Source organism: Meleagris gallopavo, chromosome 4 (genome assembly GCF_000146605.3).
Source record: "Meleagris gallopavo isolate NT-WF06-2002-E0010 breed Aviagen turkey brand Nicholas breeding stock chromosome 4, Turkey_5.1, whole genome shotgun sequence".
NCBI classification, from domain to species: domain Eukaryota; kingdom Metazoa; phylum Chordata; class Aves; order Galliformes; family Phasianidae; genus Meleagris; species Meleagris gallopavo.
Window position 1 is genome coordinate 21,129,212 of NC_015014.2, and position 20,726 is coordinate 21,149,937.

Consider the following 20,726-nt stretch of genomic DNA (forward strand, 5'->3'; position numbering starts at 1 on the left):
ATGGGGTCGACGGGGAGGTCCTGCCGGCGCGGGGGGAGCGGGGCTCGTGGCTGCAGGTGGCTGCGGAGAGCTGGGTGCCGTCTGTGTGTGCGGTGAGGGGAGTGTAATGTATACAGAGTACAGCTGCCCCGCGGTGGGGATGTTTAGTAGTGTACTTGTGTGCTCACCTCCAGCACAAACTCGGGCATGCATGGCACTGCTCTTGGGATGCAGGAAGGGCTGAAGCCAAGCAGCAAGTCATTCGTCGTGTGTCATCCATCGAATGCATCAGTATGGGTTAGGGGCCGACCTCCTGGAAGGGAGCTGTGCAGAAAAGGTTGGTGGCCAAGAACGCCAGTGGTGTACTGGTTGACCAACAGCTGGCCAACTGTTGACCAGTGGTTGGACATTAGCCAGGAATGTGCTGTCATGGCCAAGAAGTGCATTGCAAAGAGCCTGGCCAGCACGTAGAGGGAGGTTCTCTTCCCTCTTTATTCTTCCCTGGTGTAGCAACTTGAAATCACAGAATGGCTTAGGTTGGACAGGACCTTAAAGATCATCTAGTGGGCAGGGTGGCCAACCACCAGACCAGGCTGTGCAGGATCCAATCCAACCTGGCTTTGAATGTCTCCAAAGATGGGGCATTCACAACCTCTCTGGGAAATCTATTCCAGTGCCTCACCACCTTCTGAGTAAAAAATTTCTACCTAATATCTAACCTAAATTTTCCTTTTTTTAGTTTAAAGACATCTGGAACACTATCCAGTTTTGAGCTCTCCAGTTCAAGAAAGAAAGGGATCTCCTAGAGAGTCCAACAGGGGGCCACAAAGATGATTAGGAGCCTGAGGCATTTTCCTTATGAGGAAAGGCTTAGAGTCCTGAGGCTGTTTATTCTGGAGAAGAGAAGGCTGAGAGGGGATCTGATAATTGTTTGTAAATACCTGAAGTGTGGAAGTCAAGTTGGTGGGTTTGGATTCTTTTTCAGTGGCATGCAACAATAGAACAAAGGGCATTGGACAGAAACTGGAACACAGAAAGTTCCATACTAGCACAATGAAGAACTTCTTTACTGTGAGGGGGACAGAGCACTGGAACAGCTGCCCAGAGGGATTGTGGTCTCTTTCTCTGGAGATATTCAGGACTTGCCTGGACACTTAACCTGTGCGACCTGCTGGGCAGGGAACCTGCTTTATCACAAGTTTGGACTCCAGAAGTCCCCTCCAACCCCTATGATCTGTGCTTTTGTGTTCTATCTTCTGTGGGAAGGGAAGAGGTACTGACCTTAGCTTTGTAGCTGCAACATTCACACATAATTCCAGGAGGAATGCCTGAATACATGTTAGCAAGCAATGAATTAGGCAGCCAAGGGAGGCAGTGGAACCCAAAGCTTTGTACAGTGTAAGAGATGATGGAAGGTCAGAAGGAGCATGGCACCGTTGATCTGTTTTGATGGTAAAAGATGGCCTTGTTATTTCAGTCTAACACAAAACATGGACACTTTAGTCAGCTGTCTTTCCAGGTTGTACATTGAGTGCCATACCTCTTTTCTCACAGCCAGACTGTTACTCCTGCCATATGCTGGGTATACTTGTGATATCTCCAGGCTGTCACCTGCAGCCGCTCTTTAGTCCTCTGCATGCAATCAGGAAGCTGCCAGCTGTCACCTGGTGCCCACTTCCCGCTGTCCAGCTAAGTGAGCTTTACTGAGGCAAGGGCATTATTGTCTCTACATTCCATTTCTAGCAGCAGTCGTGTGCAGGTCCTAAATTTAAAGTCCTCCCCCGAGGTGCCATGGTGCCCAAACAGCAAAGCTCAGGCAACGTACGGTTGCACATGCAACTAAGCAGGCTGTACTGAGGCCACGGTACTCATGTCATACATGTATCCTTCTTTCTTTCCTCCCACAGCATGGCCTCAAGGAGACGGCAACAGAGTGTGAAGGGCTGGGTGCCACTGTTCATACCTTTGTGGTGGACTGCAGCAAAAGAGAGGAGATCTACAGCGCTGCTGAGAAGGTAGGGAAAGCAGGCTTGTGTGCCAACGCTTACCCAAACATGCTTGGGTTTTGAGAAAGGCAGGAAAACAGCACCTGAGGTTCTCCACGCAGATTGTGCCAGCTGTGACTGTGTAGAGCATATTTTCTGTGGGTGATGTGTAGGAGATAAATACTGGAGATAAATAAGGGAAAAACATCAGATCAAAATCAGCTTTCAGGACATTGCACAGTTCCTACCAGATTGAGAAAGAACATGATTTTCTCCTCTCTAAAAAAAAAAAATATCACAAAAAAACACAGAATTGTAAGAGTTAAATTAATTGTTGCTCACAACCTTGCACTTCTGTGATAATGAATGTCATGGGGGCTGCACGTTCCTTTTGTCTAAAAGGTGAAAAAGGACATTGGTGATGTCTCCATCCTGGTGAATAATGCTGGTGTGATTACAGCTGCCGACCTGCTCTCCACCCAGGACCACCAAATTGAGAAAATGTTTGATATCAACATTCTCGCTCACATCTGGGTAAGGGCTGCTACTGTTTTTATGCCTTTGTGTTTTTGTGAGTGTTGTTAAGGATGAAAATGGCACCTGCTTTATCCCCTGCAGAGCTTCTCTCAGCTCTCTGCCAGCAGCCTGCTTGGAGGTGATGCAGCTGGGACATCTCAGAGCTGGGCTCTTGGCTCCTTGCCACTCTGGTATCTTACCCTGGGACTCAGCTGTCAGCAGGGCCTACAGGGTGGAGGTCACAGGTGTTAAAGAAATTCTGCTTGCAGTGGAAAAAAGGAGCACTTACAGATTGTACGTGCTAGGGAAGAGACGCTGGCAGTGTTGCTGCTGACAAGGAAAATCTAGAAAGCAGGCTAGGAACAACATGAGAGCATCAGCCTCTGTTGATACTTGACTTTGCTGAAAGGTTCCCTTTGGAAATCAGACTGCACCATCTGAACAGAGAATGGGCATCTGCTTCTCAGGGCCTAGGGTGCTATGTGGCACCTTGCATTAGGGATAGCTTCACTTAATTGCAAGTAATTGGGATCAGTGTTGAAGACATCTAAGAAGACATTGCTCTTTTCCTCCTCCTCCTCCCCACCCTATTTCTGCCCCTTTTTAAAACTCCTTTTCAAGACAACAAGAGCTTTTCTGCCAACAATGATGAAGAATAACCACGGTCACATTGTCACAGTGGCTTCTGCAGCAGGTCAATTTGTAACTTCTTTCATGGTGGCTTACTGGTAAGTGACTTCAAAATCAGCTCTCTTCATTTAATTTTAATTGTGTCTTCTCCACCAGCAAACACGGAGTAACAGAAATAAACTTCCCACTGAATAAGCTACTTCCAAAGGACAGTGCTAAGGAGAAAAAACCCACAACATGCACCACATAAGGACCTATAGAGGTACCCACTGATTTGCTTATTAGCTCTGACTGATTCAGGTGATCCAATGAAGGACTAACGTGTTACAAATCAACTAACGCAATCTTCAATCTCTCTTCTCTCCATAACTGATCTGGACTTTTGCTTACTAAGAAAGATATTTTATTCCCTTTTTCTTAGACTGTAGTGCTCTCGTGAGTCACTGTAGTGTTACCAAGTGAACATATAATGAGTAGCTTTTCCTATTTCTAGCATTTGTGACAACTGCAGTGCATAGAAATACTTCTGCCACCATGTGGTAAAATGCAGGCTTTGACAGTAAACCTTTCACATGACAGAAGAAACATGCTAATACTTAGTGTTACAAGCATCACATCACTACTGAGAGGTCAAGGCACTGCCCGTTTAAAATAGAAGCATTTATAACTCATGCACAAAGTTACAGAAAAACTGTAACATGGCATTTTATCAGACTGCATGTTGTTAGCCCTCTACTATGGTGGTTCCAAACAGAACCACTTTCCCTCGGTACGTTCCTGCACAGGGAGTCACTGTTCGTAGCAGGAGAACTCCTCAGCCAGGAGTTTTAATCAGACTTCACTGTTCACATCCTTAGCATCAAATACGTTCATCTGTTTCTGCTTGCCAGGAATTTTCTAGCACCACTCTAACAAGTAAACACTTTGGATTTATGCACTAACATTATCAGACTCTTCACTATAAAGGTAACTTTCTGAAAGACACCCACTTTACATCCCATAGCATCTTCCCCGAGCTGCAATGTGTATTTCAGCACTACACTGTGGCACAGCAAAAGTTAGAATTAGTCCCTGTCTTCCCATTGTTTCCCTCATTAGTCAGTACTGCATGTACTGACTAATCATCAGCCCCTTTCCATTTCTGTCAGGCCAGAAATAACATTCATGCCTTCTGATTTGTGCTTTTTTCCTCCACCAGTTCAAGCAAGTTTGCTGCAGTTGGATTTCATAAAGCTCTAACAGAGGAGCTGTCTTCACTGGGAAAGGATGGAATAAAAACAACATGTCTCTGTCCAGTTTTTATGAATACTGGATTTGTCAAAAACCCCAGAACTAGGTAATGATCACAAGTCAGCATTACATATTTGCCCCTGCTTTACCTCTGTTATTCAAACTGAGTGCATGTCCCACATAGCAGTTGTCCTTATTTACCTGACTTTGTGCACGTGTGAAGCATCCTATTTCATATTCAGCTGCTGCCCATGTGTTATCACTGTTGATCTCACATATATGCTTTCCTTTGATTTTAGGCTTGGAAAGATCTTGGAGGTTGATGAAGTTGTGAAGGCACTGATGGAAGGAATACTGACCAACCAGAAAATGGTTTTTGTTCCACCACAGCTGAGCTTTGCTTTACTTTCTGAAATGTAAGTGGCATGCACACACACACACACACACACACACACACACACACAAACAAACCCCCAAAGAAGGGGGAAAAAAGATGCAACATAACTGCAAGAGTGTACAAGCATCACACCTGTAACATCCGCTTCAAGTTTAAGCTTCACTGTAGGAGGAAGTGTAATTAGCACTGTTAGTAGTCAAATACAACGTTTTGCAGCATAGAAATACTCCTGCATGACAGATAGATATGAGAAGTTTAGGTTCAACCCAGTTTCATTTATTTTCTACTATCTTCAATACTTTTTACCACTGCATTGAGTTATTTACGTCATTCCATATTTTACTTCAGACAGAGAGAGATCAAGGGATCACTTTCCCTTCACAAATGGGAATTGCCATAGGGCTTGCAAAGAACAGTTTCTCTGGACCAGCAGCCCCAGGCAAGCTCCAGAAACAGCTGAACAACTGCTGCTTTTTAGTGTTCATTTCCTGATGTCAACACCAGAAGGTCTAGGTCATGGAGACTGAGAATGCTTCTTTTCTCTGCCATGTGAAGTGAAATTTGCCCTCAGACTTCTTAAATATTCAGTGTAGCTGCTGCTTTAGTCGAGCTCTGTTTTCATTGGAGCTCTGACTGGAAACCTGACATTTACATAAGAGCAACTACACTGACACTTCAGTTAACTGCTACAGCATCCCAAGAAACACTTCATAATAGCTTGTTAATTAAACTCAACATCAGACAGTTAGGAAACAACTCTTGCATTCCAAGGGATATTTGGACAGCAGAAGTGTGCAAAGCCACAAAGAAGTGGTGCTTACTACTGTCATAACCCTTAAGATAACTCCATGTTAAGCTAGGAGCAAACACAAAGAGACATGGCTCCTGCTAAGAAAAAAAAAAACAACGCAGAAGAGGAAAGTGCACCTCAAGGTCTCTCTTTTGCCATCCCACCCTTTCCTCAGACTGCTGCTTTTGAAAGCAGAAAAGCCCCTTTATAAGCACAGCACTCTACTGTGTGTTAAACCTTCGAGGGTCCTGCAAGTTGCAGCCAACATCTTTTCGTCCAAGCAGTGTTGCAGCCAACATCTTTTGCAGTGGATATCTGTCCTTGAAGTGATCATAAAGGGAGGAAGGTGTTGAATGGACTGTCAAACTAGTCAAACAGTTATGAAGGCAGTGGGTTTTTAGGAAGTACTGCCCAGATTTAAGTTCTGGTCTCAGTCTGATGCGAACATGCATTCTGTGCCCAGATGAGCTCCAGTCTCACCTGTGGTGCCACTTTCTCCAAAACCTGAATTCTTACCCTAGGTTTAATTTCATGGGCTTTTTTGTTTTTTCTTTCATCCTCCAGGTTGATTCCAGAACGTGCCTCGAATGTTCTCAAAAAGCTGACTGATGTTAAGTTTGATGCAATCGTTGGGCGTGGAAGCAATCAGTGAAAAAGAAATTTTCTTATTTCCCCATGAAATGAGTGAAAGCAGAACATATGCTGAGTGTAGCACAGCGATTTGGATTCAGAGCAGAATTAAGATGTATACTTCTTCCAGGCCACCGCTTCCCATCACACCTTAAGGTCCATCCCACACCTGCAGCAAGAACAGATGTGCATAACATGGTGTGTTAGCAGAGCAGAGATGCAGCTCTAGAAGTCAGAAGGACTGTTCTGGCTCTGCATTCTACTATCTGACTCCTAGTGCTATTGCAGATAGGAAACCCAGCAAGGCCTATTTTGGGGTAAGAGCAGCTACCTACATGAATACATATTCATATAATATACTCAGGGATTGCCTGAGTATAAATTAATCTGGTCTTATCACTGAGCAAAGCTGTCTTGTGTGGGGAGGAGTGCTTTAAGGTGTCCCGCTTCATCTTAATGAATCATTTTAAGTTCAAAAAGCCTTGTACTGCACACTCCATGTTTTGTGCTTTTGTAATGAGTACTTGAAATAATACAGCCTTTTAATCACGTGTTACCTAAGTATGTCCATTATGCATGAGCACCATCAGAACAACTTGTACAGAATAAATGCAGTTCTCTACCCAGAAGGTGTCAAATAACATACTCTCTGCCTCCCAGACACTTTTCAAACACCTTCCTTTAAAACAAAGCACATAGCATGGGGGTTGAAACTAGATGATTATTGTGGACCTTTTCAGCCCAGGCCATTCTATGATTTCCTTACAAATTTCTGGGTGCTCTGTTCTGTTTCATGTGCACCACAGAACGTGATTTATTTCATAAGAATGCAGAAAAAGTAGCACTATTTTTCTCCTTATACCAGAAGGTAAATAATGCAACCTGTAAACTATCTGTTCTAGTATTCAAAAGTCAGGCTCCTCTGTTAGAAGTAAAAGCAAGGATATGCTGTACCTTCATTCACGTACTGGGGTGAGCTGAAGTGGAAGTGTTTCTATGACAGTGTAGAATACAAGTGAAGGCCTCAGCTGGTAAGCCAGATATTCCTGGATCTGTCTTCATTTCAACTGAGCAATGCATTCCTTGCAGCATACGGTTGAAACAGCACTGACTTCAGTTACCATACACACTTCCCCATACCCGTTCTCCTTCCTGAGAGTTTATCTATTCCACTCCACTGAAACGCTAAACCCATTCATTGCACAAGATGCTGTAGCACAGCCAGCCCTGGATAATCCTGGGCTTCCCCTTTCCACCCTGCTCTTCCCTTTGCAAATGTGGGGGAGCAGCAGCAGTGCAGGAATACTCTGTCAGGACCTGGGCCCAGACACGTGTGTGTGCCAGACCAATGGGCAGGAATATAAGGGGAACGGCCCCAGATGGGCCCAGCTCTTCCTCACGAGCCAGCTATGAAGCAGCCACCTGCTCTATCAGGACCTGCAATGACCAGGAGGCTAAGCCTCTAAAGCTCTGCATGAACTAACTGCCTTTGCCCTGAGGTACAAGAGAACACCATGCAATGGAACGCCGGTCAAAGACCTCTTCAGAGCACAGATTGTGTTTCTGCTTACTCACTGAACTGACTGTGGCAGGCATTGGCTGGCTAGTGGCCATTTGCAGGAGGCCTGAATACGCTGCCCACATTAAATACACCAAGAAGTGGGTGGCTTCTAAGGTAGTCCTTGTTCTGCATACCAATGTTTTTTTAGACTTCTCAGTTCTCTTCCTGGCCACAAGAGACAAGCTTATTCCAAAATCTGGTTGTTACAGGTACTTAGCAGAAGCCTATGCCACCAAACCTCATGTAGCAACTTCCAGTAAAGTCCCACAGTTGAATACTGGTGTCTCACACACTGGCTTAGGGCACTTGTGAGTTGGATGAGAGGCTCTGGACTCATGCTCTGCCTCCCTCTGAGCCCTGGAGCTGGCACTTCCCTGCCTCAGCCACAGCTCTGACTTGAGGTCTGTGCCAGGAGAATGCCAGCACTGCTGAGCTGTGAAATTAGGGTCTGGCTGCACTGCTGATGTGCTAATTAAGAACAGAAACAAGTTCCAGGAGAAGAGTAACAAGTCTGTAGTTCTGTGCATCTCCAGTGGAATCAAACATCTGCTCCACATTCAGGCTGAGCAACTGTGCAGCCAAAGCACTGGGACAAAATCTCTACTAACAACTGATCTTATACAAGCCAATTCTAGACATCAATGGAGCCTTCACTTTTCTCAGAGTAGGTAAAATAAAAATCCTTCTATAGCCAATTATGAACACAATTTGAATACATCTGAATTTGTGAATGAAAAGAGAAAAGCAAGTAATCCCTTTCAAATAGGCCAATGCAGTTACATCATTAGAGCTGGAGGAACAAACTCAAGTGATCTTTTAAATTCTTCCATTTTTTATTAACATTTTAATTCTGGTTAGGGTTCTGGGTGCTGAATTATACAGAAGTAAGTCAAAGCACGAACTGGGCAATGTAGACTCAATTAGATATGCAAAATATAACAGGCTGATCCAAGAACAGTTACATTACAAATGCATCTGGCAGAACACATGGCAATTTTAAAAAGGAGATCAATTATTCTAGAATACAAGTAGCTTTGTGATGCCAAGCCAAGCACTTCACCAAAAACAACCACTCCAGATGTACTCTGCTGGAAGCAGGAGACCCCAAACACTTCCTACAGAGTAAGACCAGAAAACAGCCTTCACCTGAACCACGTCAAAGGGAATGGCTTTCAGAAATGCCATTAGGGTAGCTCAGAACACAGAACTCCACCTGCCTCCTGCTCCTTTGCCCTTGTATGAGCAAGGGCTGCTTATCCCAGTGCAACTCCGGCCTGATTCTCCTTAAGGCAATGAATAAAGCCACCATAAAGTTCAGCACAGGAACTTTCATAAGCAAAGGATGGGTGACCACCAAAACATATTTTGCTGACAGTTCCTCCTGTAAACATGACATGTCACCCACTGCACCTTCTGTAACATCACACAGCAGGACATACACATTAATTTGGATTAGTTGTACATTAGTTTGCTCTGTGCAAATTCCATTTGATAAGGAGCCTTTCTCTGGGACTTTAAATCTCTTAGGGAGGAAGAAGTTTTGACAGCATTTTGTTCTGCCCGACCACAGCCATGGGTCAGCCTGTTTACAGCAATCAAAGCTAGCTCATCAGCCTGTTTAGGAAAGGTCAGCACACAAGGGATTGTCTTATTCTCCACAGAGCTTAAAACCAACTGGGGCTCTGCTCCAGCCAAGTGGTAGAAAAAGATGCAGTCAGACAGAACTCATCAGAACAAACAGGGAAGACTTTCCTTAGAACCGTCCAAGTTCCCTGAGGCAAACAACTACATCTCCAAGGCAGATTAGGATTTCCACACGTTACTCAAATTAATCTGCAGTTACTCCCACTTCTGCCTATTTTGGGGGCATTTTATTTCTTTTCTACAGTCACTGTCAGTTCTTTTTCACTGAAGATGAGGACTTTCTTTCAAAGAAGTCAAATTTCTTTTGACATTGCAGGAGACAGTGGCAAAGACCTTACTGATGCCAAAGAAGACAATATCCACTGCCCTCTGCTCATCCATCAGGCTGTTTCATTGCAGGACCTTGTCAAGTCTGTCAGGCACGACTTCCCCTTGGTGAACACATTGATGGTGAATTCTACTGATGTTGTTATACACATGGAACCTGGAAAGGGTTTCCACAATTAGCTGATTTTTCCATTTTGGAAACTGTAACCCTTCCTCTAAGTTAGCAGCTTCAGTACTCTGGACATTGGTATCACACAAGTACTTCCTACATAGCTGGGAGAACTTCCATAGTGAAAAAGACAACAGACATTCCTTTCACAGTGCAAACACAACATGCATTCCCATTGCCAAACCTGTCAATCCCCCAAGGATTATATAAAAATCATAAAGGTCAACTAAAAAATTTGGCTGCTTTACCAGGTGGGAAGTAATTAAAATAAACAGTAAGTGGGTCCAAACAAGATGTGACTCATAACATCTTGTGATTTTCTGATGCAAGCCACACTACCCAAAACCATATATATATAAACACCGGCCATCCATGCATCGCTACTGCCAGAGCCATCTGCCTCCTTCTGATCCACCGACCAGCCACTCAACATGCAGCCCAAAGGTAACAGATCCTTGGCTCTCACCTGAGCTATGCTGCAGGCAGGTGCTGGAGCAGGTTGTCCATACAGGCTGTGGAGCCTCCACCACAGGAGAGGCTCTGATCCTACCTGGACACAGTCCTGCACAAACCTGTTCCAGCTGACCCTGCTGAAGGGGCCTGGATGTGGGAGGGGGGGTGAACTCCATCAGCTCCAGAGGTCCCTCAGCCTTTCTGTGAGGCTGCAAAGAAACAGCTCCTGGCAAGGACCACTCAAAAAACACCCTTTACTTACCCTGGCTGCACACATCAGCAGCTCAAACACAGGGCTGGCACTCGAGGACACACACCGTGGTGCACACAACTCACAGCACAGCTCCTGCTGCCCCATTTCCCTGTCACTCCTCTCAGAGGACAGCCTCATTACTCCTCCACATCTCCTTTTCAACCAAAAGCTGTAACTCTGCTTGCTGTCTGCTTCACAGGAGTCTCTCTCACAATGAAGTTCCTGCTGCTGTCCTGCATTCTGAGCATGGTCCTTGCTGTCACCAGTGCAGTAAGTACTGAACAAAAATGCACAGGCATCCAGTATGGGAAATCTTAACACTGACAGCTGGAAATTACATGGCTTTTATCTGTCAGGATAGCCTCAAGAACACCCAACGGTTGGTACACGGCTAAATGCATTTATGGTATTCCCAATCTAGATTTCCAGGTTAAGATTAAGCCCTTCTCAGACTTGAAAGCAAAAACAACAAATAGCAAGCTCACACCCAGCCCATCAACCAAGTCCTCATTCCAACAGCACAGAATTAAGCTGACAATTTTTCAGACACTGAAGATCAACTTCCTTTCTCAGATGCAGGATTCTAACAAGATGTTGATTGAAAAGATATATGTTTTTAAAAACAAAAAATGAAGTACCTGTTTATTTTGTTGATAATAAAACTAACAAAAAAAACCCCCACAAGTACAATGAATTATGCTTTGACTAAAAAAAAAAAAAAATCAAAAAAAATCATACTTTTCTACAGCAGCGGCTTGACAGCAGTGAAAGCTCCGGTTCAGACAGCTCAGAACAGGTAAGCCTTCTGTTTCTCAGTTATTGAATCTCATCAGCTCTAATATTCAGATTTACCAGGAGGGGTTTGTACTGAACTGGGAAACACTAATGCACAATTCCTCTCCTTTCACAGTACCAACAAAAAAGGAACATTCTCTTTCCTTTGGATCCCATTCTTCAACTCCTCCTGAAACTCCCCAAGCATGCTCAGCCATCTGTTTTGCTGAGAGTCTGAGGTAAGCAACCCGTCTTGTAGCAGAAGACACAAGCCTGCAGCAAGCTCTACCACTACATTTGCTTACTTCTCACTTGCATTATTCTAATTATGCAATAAACAGTCTTTAGAGAAGTTTTTCTTTCCAGAAATAACACACAGCTCTTGGAAGCACTGCAGCTTTTATGCCTTGTTCAGCATGGTACTTGAAGAATTTTTATTTTTCTGCTTTCACCTTTAGCACTCTATGTTAACGTAAGCACCTCACGTGGAATGAAAACCCATGCTATTTTGACTCGTCACAGCACAGCCAGCTTTATCCTCAGCCACCAGCAGCAGCCTGCTCACCTGCTCGCAGGGCTCTGTTTTCCAAAGCCGATGATGCTGTTGGGCATGTGCTTCACATCATGCATCAATTAACAGACTAAAGCCACTAATGCCATTGGTTCTACTCTGCAATTCTGTTCTCACTCTGTAGATACCTATCTGAACAACCAGGGCTGTCTCCTATGAAATACTGCTGCTCTCCAATCATCTTCTGCTTCCTTCAGCTTCCCAATGCCTTTTGCCACCAGCACATTGAAACCACAGATCAGCAAAGAGGTTCCTGTGACTGAAGTCAGCGTGGGTCACAATGAATAGCTCACTCCATCCTTGTCTGCTTACTTTCTAAGCCTGAATAAATGATAGACAGCAAGCAATCACAATTTCTTCATCATTTCTTAACAACAAATATTCCCATGTCACTTCAGTGACCCTACTGTCAGCAAAACAGGAAGGGTGCTACTGCAGCAGCTTTGCCCTCAGACTCTGGGCTCTGTCAAACCTCCATCCCATGCTTCTGACTGCTGACTTAGCACACAACCCTCTGCCGCACCAACAACCACCAGCTCCTACCTACGATTTTAAGATGCTTTGGTTGCTAAACAAAAACACGTGACCACCTCCGAGAGCTCATCGCCCTCTCATTGAGCGGAGCCCGGCCAATCAGCGGTGCCACCATCCCGTTGGCCGCGCCCCTCCTTTGGCCCCGCCCCTTGCTCACAGTGCGCTCGCCATTGGCTGCTTCCCTTTCCCCTGTCTCCCGGCGGAGCCGCGTGCATTGACTTGTGCCGGTGTTACGGAGCGGTCGCAAGATGAACCCCGCGCTGGAGGTGCTGGTGTTCCTGGGCACGCTGCTGTACGCCTACGTGGAGGCGCTGGTGAAGCTGCTGCTGCCCGCCAAGAGGAAGACCGTCCGCGGGGAGCTGGTGCTGGTGACGGGCGCTGCCCGCGGTCTGGGCAGGGCCACGGCCCGCGAGTTCGCCCGGCACCAGAGCCGCCTGGTGCTATGGGACGTCGAGGCGGTGAGGCCGGGCCGCGGTGCGGATTAACGGGCTGTTCCGAGGCCGTGACACCCGTGTCATACATGCATCCTTCTTCCCACAGCATGGCCTCAAGCAGACAGCAGCAGAATGCGAAGGGCTGGGAGCCACCGTTCACACCTTTGTGGTGGACTGCAGCAAAAGGGAGGAGATCTACAGCGCTGCTGAGAAGGTAGGGGAGCAGGTGCATGTGCCAGGGCTTACCCAAACGTGCTTCGATTTGGGAAGTGCTGGAAAACAGCACCCGAAGTGTCTCACCCAGTTTGCCCCTGCAATCTCACCACTGTTCGCTGCTGTACATACATACATACCTTCAGGTACCGCAGCCTGTCCCATCCTAATCTGGGAGCCTTTGTCCTACTGAGCTCATGCTTCGACTTTAGACCCTGCAATCAAACTTCCTGCTACTGGCTTGCTGAGGAACAGACATAAAAATGTATAAGGCTGCACTGTAGGGAATGGTTCAAATCATTCTGTATGTCCACAGTGCCAGCTGTAATTGTAGAGCATGTTTGTCCATGGGTGATGTGTAGGACACTGTAATAACTGGCAGTAAAAAAGGGAAGAACATCAGATCTAAATCAGCTTTCAGGACTGTTGTGGTTTTGGCTGCAACAAGGACACTGCATGCTCCTGACTGCAAGAAAATCACTGTAAGAATTAAATCATTTGCTACTTACAACCTTGCACTTTGTGTGTTAAGAAGCAATGTTCACCTACACATCTTTTGGTCCAAAAGGTGAAAAAGGACATTGGTGATGTCTCCATCCTGGTGAATAATGCCGGTGTGATTGCAGCTGCCGACCTGCTCTCCACCCAGGACCACCAAGTTGAGAAAACATTTGAAGTCAACATTCTTGCTCACATCTGGGTAAGGGTCTCCAGCACATTCATCCTTCTGTTAGCATTATTAAGGATATGTATTTAGACCAACAGTTATTTAAAACTACAGGCAAATTACCAAATTCTCTTGCTGCTTTGTGTGTATAGCAAACATGTACTCAGTCTGGCTGTTGGGAAACTTGATTGTCTCTTGCTGATCTGGGGCTGGCCTGGCTCCCTTGTATTTTCCTTTCCACACAACTTGGCTGGTGATGGCCTCTCCTGCAGCGTAGGTTGGTCTATGTCACAAGAGTCTTAGTGTTTCTCTTTGGGTCAGGCTGTTTGGGCACTCTCAGGCAGGCACCAAGAGCCTGCAAGCAGTAGAAAAAACTGTTCATATAACGCAAAGTGCTTTGGTTTGTTTTTTTATCAGCTGGCCCCTGAGAGAAGGCAGCCTTTGGTACGTAGAGCTAGGTGCAAAGCAGGGCTGGCTGCTAGCTCTTAGCCATTCCACGTGGTGCAGCCAGACCCAGTGTCTCCCTGACTGCCACCAGCACCTTAGCCAGTCTGCAGGGCTCTGTCCTGAAGCATTTTGTACCTGTCTCATTGCTGGCTCCTGGCAGTGCTTTAATCCCATCCTGTAGCTGTCCTGCCGCTGCCTGCAAGTGCCACCTGTCTTATCTCCTGCAGGGCTTCTCCCAGCTCTCTACCAGCAGCTTGTGTGGAGGTGATGGAGCTGAGACATCTCTGAGCTGGGGTTTTGGCTCTTTGGGACTCTGGCAACCAGACCCCGGGGATAGGACAGCTTTCAGCAGCATTCTTAGTATTAAAGAATTTCTGTTTGCAGGAGAAAAAAGGGCTACTACAAACTGTGTGTGTGCTGGGGAGAGATACTGTAGTGCTGCTGCTGACAAGTGAAACTAAAAAGCAGGCTAGGAGTACCATGAATATCATCTTCTGTTGATACTTGACTTTGCTGAAAGAATCCTTCCAGAAATCAGGTTACAGAGTGCATCAGCTGGAGGGAGAATGGACGTTTCTGTGGTTCTCAGAACCTACCTAGCATTAGGAAAAGCATTAGTCACTTAATTGCACATACCTGGGAACAGTGTTGAAAAACACTTGAGACATTACTCTTTTCCTTCTCCCCCAACCCTTTTTCTGGTCCTTGTTCTAAATCCCTTTCAAGACAACAAGAGCTTTTCTGCCGACAATGATGAACAACAACTACGGTCACATTGTCACAGTGGCTTCTGCAGCAGGTCATTTTGTAATTCCTTTCATGGTGACTTACTGGTAAGTGATTTCAAAATCAGCTCTCTTCGTTTCTTATCTTTGTCTTCTTCACCAGCAAACACAGAGAGGAAATAAGTACACTCAGCAAGCTTCTTCCAAAGGAGGAAGAAAACCCACAGCACTCAGTACATAAGTGCTTGTGGGAATGCTCACTGATTTACTTGTTAGCTCTGACTGAATCGGGAACAATGCTTCAATGAAAGACTAATGAAATGACAAATAAACTAATGGAATGTTTGTTTTTTTTTTCTTCTCCCCATAACTGATCCAGACTTTGATTGGTGAAAAAGGTATCCGCTTTCCTTCTTCTTAGGATAACATACAGCTCTTGTGAGTTGCTGTAGCCATAAGAAAAAGTAACACTTGTATGTTTTTACCATCTTTTTTCTTCTTAGCTTTACAGATTCAGGCCATGTTTTTCCCTGTAGTAAGAAATGCTGGATGTTACATGTCTACTGAATTTAGCTTTCAAAAATAAAAACATCAGACTTACGCATGCCAATTAATATTTCCTAACACTCCTCTGACAGTTCACTACTAAGACTACTTAGATATTCTACTTCACATCCCAAAATGTTTTCCTCAGGCAGCAATGTCTATTTTAGGAAAACACTATAATGCAGCAAAAATTAGAATTAGTCCTTGCCTTCCTGCCTTCCTAAGTGGATTGCATTGTTTCCCTCATTAGTCAGTACTGCATGTTCTCTCAGCCCCTTTCCATTTCTGTCAGGCCAGAAATAACATTCATGCCTTCTAATTTGTGCTTTTTTCCTCCACCAGTTCAAGCAAGTTTGCTGCAGTTGGATTTCATAAAGCCCTAACGGACGAACTGTCTTCACTGGGAAAGGATGGAATAAAAACAACATGTCTCTGTCCAGTTTTTATAAATACTGGATTTGTCAAAAACCCCAGTATGAGGTAATGATCACAAGTCAGCATTACATATTTGCCCCTGCTTTACCTCTGTTATTCAAACTGAGTGCATGTCCCACATAGCAGTTGTCCTTATTTACCTGACTTTGTGCACGTGTGAAGCATCCTACTTCATATTCAGCTGCTGCCCATGTGTTATCACTGTTGATCTCACATATATGCTTTCCTTTGATTTTAGGCTTGGAAAGATCTTGGAGGTTGATGAAGTTGTGAAGGCATTGATGGAAGGAATACTGACCAACCAGAAAATGGTTTTTGTTCCATCAAATCAACGTTTTGCTTTACTTCTTGAAAGGTATGTAACAACATAAGGAATAAGTGGGAGCGTACAAGCATTACACTTCATAGAATCACCAAAGTTGGAAAAGACCTTTAAGGTCATCCCATCCAGCCATCCACCTGTCACCAATATTTCCTACTAAACCACGTCCCTCAGTACAACATCTAAACATTTCTTGAAAGCACTTGTAACATCACATTCAATTTTGTGCTATTTTAGAAGCTGGGGCAAGTCAGTGTTGCAGTGTGGTGTTTTTCTTTCCACTGACAACAGCAGACACCATGAGGGTTTTGTTGAGTTGTCATGTAGGTAGTTATGATCCATTTTTTTGCACAAGTGCTGAGTGAAGAACTCAGATGCTCCATTTGCTGGTAGGGATGCAGAAGGAAATAAAGGGATTGCTTTTCCATCAAAAATTGAATTGCAGGATCTGCTGCTTTTTGGTGTTCATTTCTTCACGGCAGCACCAGGTATATGCCACAAGTGCTGGGAATGCTGCTTGAGAAGTGTTCTGCTGCTTTCCCTCAGCCATGTGGAGTAAGGTTGGTCCCCTCAAACTTCTTAGAGATCCAGTATAGCTGCTCTGTTGGGGCTGCATTTTCTCCACAGCTCGGATTCAAAAGCTAGATTTGTATCACAACAACTACATTACCACTTCAGTTAGTGTTTACAGTATCTCAACCATTACTTCATAGTAACTAATTCACGAAAGCCAGGAAACAGCCAAGAGTGTTTTATGACAGCGTAAAGAATCTTTTGCTTTCCCAAAATTCTCTATCAACCAGATGAGGTTTTGAAAGCAAAGTCAGTTCTCGTTTCATTTTAATGTATTTGTCTACAGTCAACATTAAACCTGCAAGCAGTAATTGAATCAACATCCTTTGCAGTGGATATGTCCTTGAAGCAATCGTAAGAGGAGGAAGGAGCTGAAGGGACTGAAGCTCAACCTATACAAACAGTTATGAAGGCACTGAGTTTTTTGGGAGTACTCTCCAGATTTAAATTCTGGTCTCAGTCTGATGTGAACATACATTCTGTGCCCAGATGAGCTCCCATCCCATCTGCTGTGCTGCTGTCTCCAAAACCTGAATTCTTACCCTAGGTTTAATTTCATGGGCTTTTTTTCTTCCAGATTACTTCCGGAACGTGCCTTGAATTATCTCAAAAAGCTGACTGATGTTAAGTTTGATGCAATTGTTGGGCGTGGAAGCAATCAGTGAAAAAGAAATTTTCTTATTTCCCCATGAAATGAGTGAAAGCAGAACATATGCTGAGTGTAGCACAGCGATTTGGATTCAGAGCAGAATTAAGATGCATACTTCTTCCAGGCCACCGCTTCCCATCACACCTTAAGGTCCATCCCACACCTGCAGCAGGAACAGATGTGCATAACATGGTGTGTTAGCAGAGCAGAGATGCAGCTCTAGAAGTCAGAAGAACTGTTCTGGAATGTGCACAATTGCTTACATGAATGCAGTGGAATTGTTGGAGTATAAATTAATGTGGTTTTATCGAGTAAAATTATCTTGTGGGGAGGAACGCTTAAAGGTGGCCTGCTTCACCTTAATGAATCATTTTAAGTTCAAAAAGCCTTGTATTGCACGCAGTTTAATGCATTTTTTTGTAGTGAGTACCTGCAATAATACAGCCTCTTAATCAACCGCTACGTAAATACGTTGATTGTCCATTATGCATAAGCTCCACCAGTACGGCTTGTACAGAATAAAAGCAGTTCTCTAACCAGAAGGTGTCTCTTACCAGTTACAGTCACAACCACATCCTACAGGTGCACTTAAGGTGCAGTGTTAAGTAATACATGGCCCTTTGCTGATGTCATTTCTCAAATTGCTGATGATTCCCCGACCAGATTCAAACACCTTCCTCTGAAACTCTGAAACAAGTGTAGTATTTCCTACAAATTACTGGGTGCCCTGTTCTGTTTCATGCTTACCACAAAATGTGATTTTTTTTTCATAAGAATGAGGAAGTGTGGTTCTGTTTTTGTCCTTACACTAGAAGGTAACTGGTCCAGCCTAATAAAAATTGCTGTTTATCTGCTCCATTATCAGTCTCCTCTACTAAAAGGAAAACCAAGGCTATTCTAAGCCTAAATACCCCTCATTCATTTGCCCGAGGTGAGCTGAAATGGAAATCCCCAGAGCTCCTATGCCTGTACAGAACACGAGAAGGCATCAACTGGGAAGCCAGAGATTCCTTGCTATGTCTTCAATTCAACTAATTAATGCAGTCATTGGAGTACAAATTTAAACCAGTACTGACACCGGTTAACACACACACTTCCACACACATTTTTATATCTTCAAACAGCATGTACAGAAGTGAGGATTTATTTATCCCACCCCTCTGAAATGCTGATCCTATTCACTGCACAGGATGCTGCAGCACTGCCAGCCCTGGATGATTCTTGCTCTGCTTTTCTACATACAGGTGAGCAGCATAACAAGGATGCTCTGCAGGAGGAGGGAAGCCTAACATTGCAAGTGTGTGAGATACAGCCCCAGATGATCCCAGGTTTTGCCCTCAAGCCAGCTCTAGTCAGACCCGCAGTGATCAGGAGGTTAATCCTCCAAAGTTCTGTATGAACACTTTACCCTCTGGTATCATGTGACGAAATGCCAGTCAAAGACCTCTGTAGAGCAAAGATAAACTTTTTGCCTATTTCTGCATCTCCTGACTGCGGCAGATATTGGCTGGCAAGTGGCCATTTGAGAGAAGCCTGAAAACCCACCAGGTTAAGCAGAACTAAAACTAAGTGGCTTCCAGTGTAATCCATATTGATGTCCTTTGCACTTGTACTGCAAACTTGGATTCTTCAGTAGGTGGAGAAGTTTTAATACAGCTCCACCTGCTCTTAGGTAGTAACAGAGCTAAGTCTGTGCTGCTGACAGGCTAACTGGGAGGAAAGCTTCTTTTGCTGCTTATACAACCCGCATAGAACAGGGCATTCAGGGTGTGCCAAAGTACCGTTTCTTACACTGAGACAATTGGATTCTAGTTTATGAATCCTGTGGCTGAGAAACCGGTTTTCAATATTCCACTAATGGAAAATAAGTTAAAATAAGCAATCAAAAGTTAGCGCGTAAGACTTCTAAATGGATTGCATTTAAAAGTCAATCATTCCATGCTGTAAAACATTTGGGGAGCGTGTTTTGAATCATTATGGAAACAGAGGCCAACTTAATACACATGAATTATTTTTGTATCTGTTTTCCCTTTCTTGGAGGCAATCCCAAAATCTGAGGAGTTTTTTGTCTTGCATCTCTCTTGAAATAAGTTGCTTTATGCTGCTCCTGCTTTTATTTAAGCTGCATGTTTCGATTTCTGCTTGGTGTAAAGGAACATAAGAGAGGATTTAAATCTTCATCCCATGAACGCCAGTGACAGAGAATCAAATTGTCAACCCTGGTAAGCTCCTCAGTTCTCTTCCTGGCCACAAGAGACAAGCTTATTCCAAAATCTGGTTGTTACAGGTACTTAGCAGAAGCCTATGCCATCAAACCTCATGTAGCAACTTCCAGTAAAGTCCCACAGTTGAATACTGGTGTCTCACACACTGGCTTAGGGCACTTGTGAGTTGGATGAGAGGCTCTGGACTCATGCTCTGCCTCCCTCTGAGCCCTGGAGCTGGCACTTCCCTGCCTCAGCCACAGCACTGACCTGAGTCCCGTGCCAGGAGAATGCCAGCACTGCTGAGCTGTGAAATTAGGGTCTGGATGCACTACTGATGTGCTAATTAAGAACAGAAATTATGTAGCTCTGATCATCTCCAGTGGAGTCAAACATTTTCCCTGCAGACAAAGTGAGTAACTGCATCCAGAGCAGCCAGATGCACTATGGCCTCAACCCGATGACTGGGGCAATACTTTTAATACTTGTTGGCAATACCAATATGCGTGCAATTGTATCAAATTTCAGGCAGCGGCTCAGAAAGATGAGCCCAGTACATGCACAGAACCTCCAGAACCCAGCAGTTAAATTAATTTTTTCTGCTGTATCACCACCTTTAAATGTCCAAGATCACTGGCCATTCACAAAGCCTGCAATACTGTAAATAAAATTCCTTTCTGAAACAAGCTTCTGGTACACTAAGTCTTGCAGCTGCTTTCAATCTGCATATAGCCACACATTTTGCTCTTTTCTAAGCAGACCTGCTGCTTTTTCTACTTAGGGTACCATGAGAGTTTAGCTGAGAATACCCCAGCCTAACTGCAAAACCTTATTTAGAACAGGAATAAGTTCACATCAGCCTATGGTTCTGTTACCATGAATAAACATGCTCTCATACAAACTATTTCTCCTCTGCATTCGCAGTTTTTTAATGCTCACAAAATAGTTTTTGAGAAACACTGCAGTTCAACAGGTGTGCAACAGGGAAATACATTCATTGCTCACAACAAATCCTGTGTACACAGCCATAGCTGCAGTTTTTACACAGCTCCGGGCACTCGTGCTCAC

The 20,726-nt window shown here is 44.5% G+C and overlaps 2 protein-coding genes across 2 annotated transcripts; both read left to right on the forward strand.

The window, feature by feature from the left end:
* The first annotated feature begins 26 nt into the window (after nt 1-26).
* Nucleotides 27-6,783, forward strand: LOC100540432 (estradiol 17-beta-dehydrogenase 11-like). Its single transcript, XM_010709722.3, has 7 exons — nt 27-316; nt 1,887-1,994; nt 2,367-2,498; nt 3,102-3,208; nt 4,309-4,446; nt 4,640-4,756; nt 6,092-6,783. The coding sequence occupies exons 1-7, from the start codon at nt 263-265 to the stop codon at nt 6,177-6,179; spliced, it is 744 nt and encodes a 247-aa protein (XP_010708024.1). The 5' UTR covers nt 27-262; the 3' UTR covers nt 6,180-6,783.
* A 5,838-nt stretch (nt 6,784-12,621) lies between these two features.
* Nucleotides 12,622-17,996, forward strand: LOC100542219 (estradiol 17-beta-dehydrogenase 11-like). Its single transcript, XM_003205569.4, has 7 exons — nt 12,622-12,901; nt 12,984-13,091; nt 13,659-13,790; nt 14,931-15,037; nt 15,818-15,955; nt 16,149-16,265; nt 17,383-17,996. The coding sequence occupies exons 1-7, from the start codon at nt 12,692-12,694 to the stop codon at nt 17,468-17,470; spliced, it is 900 nt and encodes a 299-aa protein (XP_003205617.1). The 5' UTR covers nt 12,622-12,691; the 3' UTR covers nt 17,471-17,996.
* The last annotated feature ends 2,730 nt before the right edge of the window (nt 17,997-20,726 follow it).